The following is an 11,225-nucleotide window of genomic DNA, read 5'->3' on the forward strand; positions in this document are numbered from 1 at the left end:
TTGTCTTCTCTTGCTTCTGTTTCAAAGACTGAACCAACGTCTCACCACAGGCAACAGCAACCAGATTTTATCTCCTGTGAAGATTTAGAAAGACCTAGGCCCACCTAGACCATGCAGAGAAGGAGGTCATGCAAATTGGTTACACTATTTTTAGACTTTAGACACATCTGTATGCTCGAGCGGAAGGCTCAGTTTGTTCCAGCTGCTGCACACAAACCACAGCTCAACAGTATATCCTCATTGTCCTGTCTTTTGTGTTGTTTCTCAAGAATAACAATCCATGGATTATTATTAATGACATTAATGGTTATTATTGCAACATAAATTCAAACTGTTATCAATCAAGTCAACATGAGATCCAAATCCTCACATTTGTGCACGTTCAGTTTCAAAGACAAGGCTGGTGATGGTCTATATTTTTCTTTTTCACAACAAATTGCATGAAAAGACCAAAACCAGTGTGTTCGTTCTTTCAAAATGTTTGACTTCCATATTCTGTCTGTAGCCCCAAGCCCATTAGTTCCTACTGAAGATGTAAATCTTTAAAGGGGACCTTTTGTGCTAATTTTCAGGGTCATATTTCTATTTTTGGTTTCTACTTCAGGTTTACAGGTTTACATGCTTTAATGTTCAAAAAAATATTTTAGCACCTGTCTCTTTAAGCCCCCCTCCCAAAAAAGCCTGGTCTACTTTGATGAGTCAGCTCATTCGTAACTGTGCTCTTGGGATCTCTACACTGCCATTACAGCCAAAAGAATGATTGTAACGGAGAATAGCGGCACTTTCTACCATCCAAAATCACCAGACAGCAGCAACCAGACAGGTCCCAGCAGGAATCTGATCAAGAATCATAGAGAATAAACAAGATCAGCAACCAAGTTTAGCTACATGTAGCAGTGTATGTAATGTTAACACTCGCAGTAATATGGATGAAGCAGATGACCATATAGAGAAATCCGTCATAAGCTGACATCAGCTGAACTCAAAATTAGAAAATACTGTGGGAAAAAGAGTTTTCAGAGCAGTCTGAAGCCTGAGGTTCTGCTCCCAAGGATTAGTTTTACATACATTTACCTCTTTGGCCATGTTTAATATGAATATACTTTATATGTATATGACAAAAAAGCATATAGTTTATTTTCATTTCATATATTTATACAGTTCATTCCTCACAGAAAGCTAAGGAATCCCCTAAACCAGGACTAAAAAGTGTGTTTGTTGGAGACTATTTTCAGCTGTGGATTAATACGTTTGGAATGCTGAGTATTTATGGCTGCAGGACGATGTGTGTGGGATGAATCAAAAATAAGCTACAGTGGTCGTTTATGTGTGTTAACAGTTTTTGGACAATATAGGAGGTCACTGGATAAATTAATTGTTGGTTTTGGTCTTTTCATATTATTTATTAATTAGAATACTAGAGGGACAGTTGGAGAGCGCTAATGTCTGCCGAGGCCAAATACAATGTCTTGAAGTGCTAATAAAGGTAGAAAATAAATAACGTGTCCCGGGTGATTCGGATCCGGTCCAAAATTTTATGGATTCTTCTTTTGCACATGCTACATCTTTCCACCCGATTTCATGAAAATCAGGCTAGTAGTTTTTCTGTAATCTTGCTGACAAACACACAAACAAACCAAACCAAAAATATAACCTCACCGGCAGAGGCAATAAATCATCAGACTCACTCTTTAAGGTCTGCAGACATTTGTATCCTTCTGTTTTAGTAGACCGCTTGACAAATTTAAAAAGCAGTATATGTTTGTGTCTTCCTGTAAAGGCAATACTGCATCTTCTCACAGTTAAAATCTTGATGGACAGATGGAAACACTAATGAACCACGGTGGGAACAGGCTCGACAGATCTAATGAATTTTGCACTACTTTGCCCTGGAGTTTGAGTGAAATACAAAGTAGCGAAACGGAGAGCATGCAACATTAAATATGGCAGCAAAGAGGCTCTGCTGCTCACTCAAATCTAGTGATGCAGTTCCTCTTGTCAGCTCCACACGCTGATTACACTCTCAGCTCTGTCCTTGGTTGCTGTCATATCTCACCAATCTGTCCCTGCACAATCATACAGTAAATCTCTATGTGCAGATTAATTATTGCTTTAATCTGTTTTGCTCTCTCAATAGGTTTATTGTTAATGAACTTCCACACTCTGTCATTTCCCCTCTGACTAGAACAGGGAACTTATATGACAGCATCATTGTTTGCAACAAACAACAGCCTGAGGTTTTCCCTCAGTGTTGACAGCCTGTTTTCTCAAAATTTGATATTCATTCTTTAGTGATTCTGCAGCACAGAAACAGAGACACCAGTGAAGTTAATGCATCTTTATTTCATGCCTCTACATTTCATAAGAAAGGACAAACTCAGTAGATTTTCATTCCCTTTTCATAATAAAGCATCATTCCTCTATTGTTTCACACTCTCTTATATAGATTTATCTTTCAAAATATATTGAATCACCTACTCTTATGTACAAAGATTCTCTACCGTGTTTGACCTCCTGAAATTTATTCATCACATTAAAATGTTAAGTGAATTGAATACATTAATGCTATTTAGATTAGATACATGTACAATTTGGTTTGCAATCTGGATATACTGCAAGCACTGGGAATATCTGAGATATTTGCTCAGTAACTTGTTACAGTTTAAATATCAAGACCACAGCGACTACTGTACTTAAAAACAAAAACAAGGTTGCAATGTTGCTATTCAAAATATTAATATTTTCCCCGATTTTATTTGTTTAATTTATTTTTTACAGAGCTTGGTTTTAATAGTTACATAACTCACAACACAGTGGTCAAAAGGGAGCAACGACGATCGAATGAGCAACTATTTCATCTTCATACCTTCAAACCAGCAGCTTCTGGTGTGAGACAAATACTGTACTTTAGAAAACCTTGTAGAAAGATGTATGTCCACAACAACAATATGGTGACTCGATAGTTGTTTCAACTCGGCTGGGCGTGCATTGTGTTGCAGGGATGTACTGTTGGACGTGGTGATGTGCTAGGAGCAGTCAAGGACCGGGACTTGGCATGGAAGCGATAGCATGAACACAACAAACTGAGGATCCTCTGTGCTCCAACAGTACACTTCTCAGTTAGTGCCAATGTGTGAGGGGTTAAGGTAGGAAAGGAAGTTCTGAAAAAAAAATGAGAACATTTTTAAAAATCACACACAGAAATCACCTTAAATCTAGTATAAAATCATTTGTTATTGTCTTTCAAAGAGACATTTCACCCCTTAATCTAAACTCCACATTAGATTGTGGCGTGAGTTGCCGAGTGTTAGAGTTATCGGCCATAGAGATGTCTGTGTTCTCTTGAATATAGGGATGCCCTGATTTATTGGCACATTACACACATACATTGATAGTATTGGTCCATAATTTTACAATTGGTACATCCCTACTTGAATATAAAAGAACTAGATGGCACTCAATTCATGGTGCTCAAAGGGCCAAAAAAAATCATTTGAAAAACTCTGGTTACTCAAGATAATCTACAGACCTTGTGTGCAGTTTCAGGTGTCAGGTTTCCCATGAATGCAAAAATTCATTCTGATTGGTATTAAAATAGTCTTAAAAAGTCTTAAATCCAACATTTGTTAAGCTGGAACCATTAAAGTAAGAGTTTCATGAAGAAAGTAGTTTCTACATGAAACTCCTCAGAACAAGATCATGATTTTTGGAAAGAGACATTGCTGTTAAGTTCTTCCAGTTTATTTTTTTCGGTGTTTTGAGCACCAAAAGTGGAGCACCATCTAGTTCCACTATAATGGAGAGACGGTAGACATCTCTACGGCCAATATCCCCAACACTAAGCAACTCACACCAAAACAAGCTAGATTGATAAATAGCACTACAGGTAAGACAAAAATATGTATTTTGGGTTTAGGAATGAAATGTCCCTTTAAAAGTAACACTTAGCTATATTCATAGCTTCAGGACAACATGATCTGCAGGTTGTGAGATTCAATATGTTTACTAAAATGAAAAGTTAACTTCCTCTGTCGCTTAGGGAGGGACTGGTTTTAATCACAAATGACTGCAGGGACTGCTTTGAGCTTCTCATTATCTTCCTCATCCTCAGTGGTCCCAAAGGGTCGAAATTGTCTGTGTAGTTTGAGTTTGTGTTGGCCCATGTTATGGTCAGAAGTTGTTGCTTGGCAACACAGGATTGCCAGATATGATTTGCTGTGCAAGGGCTAAATTGAATTGTCAGGGGTCTGCCTCATCTGGACCCCATTACTCTGTATCAACAAAGTCCTCAGGAGTGATGTGATGTGGTCACCACGCACCTCTTTTCACTCTGGAGCTGCTTAGAAGAGACCGCAATCTTTAAGGTTTTCTTTTATGATGATGTCTGTCACGGCGTTGAACACAATCTCGACGTTCTTTGTGTCTGTGGCACAGGTCAAATGGGAGTAGATTTCTTTCACACCCTTCTTCATGTTCAGGTCCAGGAACTGCTTCTTGATGTAGTCGCTGGCGTCGTCATACGTGTTGGGGCCTAACAGAGACAAAGGTTGAGAAAATGGGAGCAGATTTTTTGGTATTGTTGTTAAAAAAAAACAAAACGTTAAATCAGTCCCTCTGCTTTTGCATCCCTTTGCTGGTCAGCTGACATGACGCACATTTAATATGTGCAAGTGATTGCTTGCGCAGTATAATTTAATTTGAGGAGCAACACTGAGGCTCTCGTTGTCTGCAGTTTTAATCTCATGAGTCCTCACTTGATTAGTTTGATCTTCCGTTATCATTTTGTTTGGTAACAAGTGAATCACAGTCTGTTATTTGTCTGCATTCTAGTAGTATTTACCAGTTGGTTCTCTTTTCACACACACACTCCTGTCTCATATTAATCAAAGCAAAAGCGTGACTGCTATCCACTCTCACTGCATGCCTGACAGATGCCGTCTCACTGTTTCCCTGTCCATGTTTCACCATGCAACACCGAACTTCGCTCAGTGTGCAGCAGGTATACCTAACATTAAAGCAGCATCAGCAGGTCTTACCATCATAGTCTGGGAAGCAGATACTCAGATGGACTTTCTTGATCTTCTCTTCAAAGAGATCCTTCTTGTTGAGGAAAAGCACGATGGAGGTCAGTGCAAAGAACCTGTGGTTGCAGATACTGTTGAATAGATGGAGGGACTCGTGCATGCGGTTCTAAAAAAGGTCAGAGAGGAGCAGGGTGAGTTTACTGGCTGACAGGTCTGTGCATGTTTTATGATATGGTTTTGGAGTCTCGACTTACCACTTCGTCGTCCTCTACCAGCACCATGTCGTATGCACTGAGAGCTCCACAGAAGATGATGCAGGTCACACCCTCGAAACAATGGATCCACTTCTTTCTCTCTGACCTCTGGCCGCCCACATCGAACATCCTGTTCACCACACAGAAAGTCACAGCAAAGTCAGTCCTGGATGTCGCAGTGCTGCAAGGTTTTTGCTGTCATCACACTGTTGCTTGGAGCCCTCTTGTGACTCACCTGAAGTGCAACTCTTTGCAGGAGAACTGTTCTTCAATGATACCAGTTGTTTTGACACGAGATCGCAGCACATCCTGCTCAGTGGGGAGGTAGTCTGGCTTGCAGATTCTGTCCATTTCATTGAGGTAGCTGAGAGCAAACAGCAAAGCAATCAGGCATCAATACAAGATTCTCTTCTATAAACACTAAGCCATCTGCATCTTTAGTTTTACACATAACCCGTCTACTGTATCAGTCCCACTTTGGACTCACTAGCCAGCAGAGTCGTTCAGTTGGTACTCAGCAGCTCTGTCAAAGCCAGCCTGCACGCCAGAGTCTTTCCACAGCTTCTGGATGACATCAGCCAGCTCAGCAGGCATTGTGCCTTCTTCAATGGAGTCTGACAAGTTCTGCAGCTTCTGTGCAAGCTCCTGTGGTTTGAACAATACAACAATCAATCAGCACCAGCACTGAACTATTTCTAGCATGATTTTATGTCAGTAAAAATGAACTCTACAAGTTAATCATGTCTGGTTCAAGTGTCATATGAGACCTGGGCACCGGGCGAGCCGAAATCAATGCTCAGCATCTCCATGCCTCTGATGATAGCCAGAGCAGACTGCAGGATGTTGCCATAGATGACTGCTCGGAACTCCAATTGTTCCTCTTTTGTGTAACCACCTTGATGCAGAATCCTTGAAACGGGTTAAAAAAAAGTGAGTTAGATCAGAGAAAAGCGTTTTCAAACTTTGCTACATTATTCCTCTGTTAGGATGAGCTGGATGGTAATGTATACATCCCTAGTGTGATATATACATTACAACAATATTTATTACATTATTACATAGTTTTTCAGTCATGATGAAAATATGAAAGAAGAAACCTTAAAAAAGTACAATTGCATAACACATATGTGTAATATAGCTGTTTCAGAATAAGACAGCTGTACAGTTTTGTGCAGGATCTGCAAAAATAATCGGGATGGATATGCAAAAGTTCGCAACAGAGCAAAGACGTACAAAGAGATCCCTCTTGTTGTGGAAAAGTTATATAAAAAGTAATTTGTGGAACTACTGAAATAGAATGAGCTTGCAAGCTTATGCATGATTTGGATTTCCTCGCATGAAAAAACTCATTCAATATAGAAACAGCCTACTGGATGTCCACTGGAGCTAGTAGTGCTCACAGTGCCACCCTGTGGTGAGTTCCTGACCTCACTTGGCTCTTACTGCCAGAGTGAAACTAACTGCACAAAACAAGCGCTGACAAGTCAGACTGAGCGGATGTTTGCCCTGTTGACCTTTTGTTTAAAGGCTTCACTGCAAGTGCAACAGACAGAGATGAGGGAGCTTTGGCCTGCTGGCTGTATGCCTGACCCATGAGATAAAACAACATGCACATGGTGTGGATGACACAGGAAAATGAACTTTATCACTTATTTTCATACTTACTTCATTTGTTTTACGATGGTGCTTTTGCCTGACTCACCAGCGCCTGGAAGAGAACAAAAAGGTTATGAATAACTCTTACGGTTACTCTTCACATGTACGTACACTGTGAGCCATAAACAGCCAAAGAATGTGCTTTGATGATGCAGTTAATTTAAAGGAGCGGTGTGGTCAAAATAGACAAAAATGCTGTGACTTTAACCCGAAGTAATGTCTATCTGTTTGGATAGTTTCAGGAGAATATGCCTGTGGACAGTGAGATTTGGTTTGCTAGAGTCATTTTATAACATCTCTTTATGGAAATCATGATGATGCCACTCAAAAAAAAAACCCCAAAAAAAACAGTCCATCACTGAATCAATAATCACTGTTTTTTTGTTAAGTTTCCTGGTCTATCTCCATGCAGAAAGGTAGATGTCAGTATGAGACCAGTTATCAAAGGTAGAGCTTTACATAAACCTCAGTTAGCAAATCATTTCACTTGTCCTTGCCAAGTAGGCAGTGTAAACTGTATAAAATAATACTAAATGTTTTGCAGAGGCACAGACAGATGCCATAGTGCGTGCACATGGGGCCATGCAGAGCAAACAGGCATATATACATATGAGACGCATATAACAAACAATACCCGCTCCAGTCAAGAGAAATGCAGGTGGAGATGATAAAAGCTTAACAAGGCGGTGTTGTCTGTGGCAGTGCAGAGGGCAGGTGTTAATGTGTGCATATATTTCTGTTCAGCTGGTCTGTAACATTATGGTGATCATGAAGGTGTCTGCAGTGTTCTGGTCCTCAGCGCCGTGTAAGGCCTTGCAGTGGTTTAAAAGAGGAAACTTAACCGGCTAAAGGCTCTGCTAACAGCAACTACATAATCTCCTTGCAGCACAACAACAAAGCTCTTGGCTTTTTTTGTCTTGCTGAGCTATAATATGGTCTAATATGGTCTTCTTCCGTGAGCAATTCATGTCAGACTATCAGCTGATTTTTGTATATTGAGCACCTCATGCTGAGCTCCAGTGTGTTAGCAGACATCTTTAGAAATCACAATGACGCTACATGAGGTGATCCAGACAGGAGGAGAAACATGCTTCATTATAAGGGAACAGCTTCTTTGAATAAAATGTAAGTTGTGCATGTATTAATGCATAATGCGGACTGCAGTTCTGTCCATTTTAAGTGTCACACTTGGGTGCGCAGGCTAAAGGAAAGGCTCTCTGCAGCCCTGTAAACTAACCATAGGGAGTTTATCACATAGCAAACAAAGCTGCACTGCTCTCACTGAAGCAGCCTTAAGCTTCATCCATAGACTTACTGTTGTTGGAGCATGTAAAGAAATGATGGGTTATCTCTAGATATCGCTAGAGGTCATTTGCAAGACAGTTAGATGTTTGTTTAGCTCGGTTTTGATGAGGTAGTAAAGATTGCACGGCGGCGTCAAGATGTCTTCAGCTATGATAATCAAATGAAAAGTGCCTTTATCCTCTCTAAAAGTCATTCTTTTAGCTCGTGCCCATTAACAAATATGCCCTCAGGGCTTTGCAGTGACATTAAATCTGGGCTTAAAAGGGGAGCTCTGTGTCCATGTTTATCCTGCAACGCTTAGATGTTTTGACTTTAATTAAAAGTGAAGTGATACACATTTTGCAGATTAAAAAAAACCATTTTTTTCATGTGTACGATATGGAAAAACTTATTATACATCCATGTAATACAGTTCAGGAATAGTCAGGGAGTGCATATTTTTTGTTCTTAAGAGCTAATTTCTCAGATTTCCTATTGACTTGGAGAAGGTAGAGTTGCAGAGTAACAGTTCTGGAAATTCATGTAAATAACTATATTAAGCTTTCTTTGGTTCATCCTCTTTATGGATGACTTTAAAGGCTGTTTTTTGTATCCTAAATATTCAGGGAGTTGTGCACATGTAAAACTTAAGCACACCTGCACACAAGGAGCTAACCGCAAACATTTTTTAGTTTAAGTCAAAACATTCTGGATCCTTTCGCAATGTCCATCAGAGTCCACGAGATGGCACCGTTCTCATCCTAAGCTACTCCGTCCTCTCTGTCTGATCTCTGACTGTCCTGCTGAAGAAACAACTTGAATCCGATGGAAGTATAGATAAAAAGTCTCTGAATAGTTTTCAGAGATTGCACAGATTATACTTTGAAAGAATAATACAATGTTGCAAAACATGAAATTTAAGGTTTGAAAGTAGATTGTAAAAGCACAGAAATCGACGCTTTGCAAAGCATTTTTTTCACTGTACTCTAATTTCACATCAGTCCTGTTTTCCTTTTTTATTTCTTATGTCACAAGACAACTCTTCCATAGGATAAATGGTAATCTATATATTTTTTAATTTCTTTTTTGTTTCGCTTTATCGCATAGATTTTCCTGGAATTTTTTTTCTGGTATTTTGACACCGCAAATGTTACTGTTTTATTTTTTATTTTATACTTTCTGTGCAAGTTGAGGGATCAACAAAGACCTTGTCAAGTGGATCTGCACTAAACCTGTTAGCTAATCGGCTTGACATATCACTCCTAGGCAGTGATTCATTTAGACCAAAGGCTGTGATTGTTTTAAGCACCAACGTCCTTCCATTAGAAGTGAAAAGTCATTCTTTAATTTAATACAAGACAGACAAGAAATTCTAAATACAGTTTGCCACTGCTTTTTCAATGTTGATGTAGTTGTCAAATATTTATTGAAAAACTGTTTCATGGCTGAAGCCTTTGAGAAAATTTAAGTTCTGCATATTCTTTAAAACCAGTCATAATGGTGAAAACTTCAAACAGCTGAACCAGCTCACATCTCTGCAGTATTATATTATAAGTACGGGCAAGTATGTTATGTAAGCATAGGTAGTTAACGTGAGTGTCCCTTACTTGTGTTTAGTTTTATACTTTCAAATAGTCTCATTGATATTATCACTATCATTATTGTCCTATATTTTAAATCTGTTCTTTTTTTGAGCTTTAAGTCGGATCCTGCTATTAGCTGCTCAACCTGCTATATCTCTTTTATCTCCGTCTTCTTTACTTCCACTAATGTCCTCTCAGTTTTGCACAAGCTTAAATAGTCCTCCCCTTTTTCTAATAAACTAATGTAGGCTTTTATCCAGAAACAAATGGTCTGCACAGCCTGTAAATCCTCTGAGCATACCTTACATCTAACTAAGCAGTGATCAGCTGTGTCAAAGCTGTTCAACGCACCTCAGATGGCTCACATCCAAGATTTGAAGAATATGCTAAAAATGAATCAATAAGCTCAGAGTGAAACATCTATCATCAATGTTTAACTACTACTATTATGAAATAAGTGATCTGTTACATAATTTAACTCTTAACCTGAAACTTGGAACCAGTTGTTTATCCTTCAGGGTTCCATGAAATGTGACCAAAACAATTTTCCCAAAACTTTGTCATGTTTTTTTTACCTCTGCATTTTTTAATTTATCAGTTACATCGGTTGACTGCTGGCTGACCGCAACGCTCCTAATCTCCTCTGCAGACCTGAACCTCTGCCGAAAGGTTTGTTCAGCCTGAGATGGAGATTTAAAAGTTAGGAGTAAAGAGCTGCATATTTTGAAGTGATTTCCTGTCATTTTGACCACTTTGCATCACCTGCAGCCTGGAAATAAAAGAAACACTTGATGCATCAAGACTATTGCACTAAGTCCACTTACCAAGCAGTAATAGCTTGACTGTTTTAGAGTCCTTATCAGCATCTTCTTGGAGTTGCTTTTCCAACTCCTTAGACTTTTTGTCCTCGGCGCTTGCTCCCGCACCCATTCTCTCTTCCTCCGCAGCCTCAAGATCCTCAAGGATGGAAATTTTGACGGTTCTCTGTGAGCAGCACAGCAGAGAATCTGGTTGCAACACTAATCGTGCTGAAAGGCGATTTCCGAGCGGAAGGGGATTGGGAGGGAGGTGCTTGAGCCTTCCTGGCTTCTTGGCCTCTTTCGATGAGATGATCAGATGGGACCCTCTCAAGGATCAAATCAATTCAGCAGCTCTGTCCAACGGAGATCCACCCTTTAATTCCCTCTGCTTAAACCTCTGACTTAGGTGGTGCCTCTTCCTGATTGGCCAGCCAATCCAATTAGTATAACAAGGGCAAAAGTGAATGATGTAAAGAAAAGGAGAAAATAAACTCACTCACATTATTGGGCTTAATGAGAGTCATTGATCTCATCAGTCATTGACCTGATTAGTCCATATACAATATACAGCATAAAACTATTTATATATGAAATTATATAAATATTCATGTATGGGGTGGTGGG

General features: G+C 39.5%; 1 protein-coding gene across 1 annotated transcript; it reads right to left on the reverse strand.

Moving 5' to 3' along the window:
• Positions 1-2,323: 2,323 nt before the first annotated feature.
• On the reverse strand, positions 2,324-10,919 carry gnat2 (guanine nucleotide binding protein (G protein), alpha transducing activity polypeptide 2). The gene is made up of 9 exons (XM_042491568.2): positions 10,626-10,919; positions 6,944-6,986; positions 6,046-6,187; positions 5,766-5,923; positions 5,514-5,642; positions 5,279-5,408; positions 5,037-5,190; positions 4,320-4,531; positions 2,324-3,161 (listed from the first exon to the last, which is right to left on the reverse strand). The coding sequence occupies exons 1-8, from the start codon at positions 10,729-10,731 to the stop codon at positions 4,341-4,343; spliced, it is 1,053 nt and encodes a 350-aa protein (XP_042347502.1). The 5' UTR covers positions 10,732-10,919; the 3' UTR covers positions 2,324-3,161; positions 4,320-4,340.
• Positions 10,920-11,225: the final 306 nt, after the last annotated feature.

The sequence above is a fragment of the Plectropomus leopardus genome, chromosome 9, assembly GCF_026936395.1.
Source record: "Plectropomus leopardus strain MGB_pleo_1.0 chromosome 9, ASM2693639v1, whole genome shotgun sequence".
Lineage (NCBI taxonomy): Eukaryota > Metazoa > Chordata > Actinopteri > Perciformes > Serranidae > Plectropomus > Plectropomus leopardus.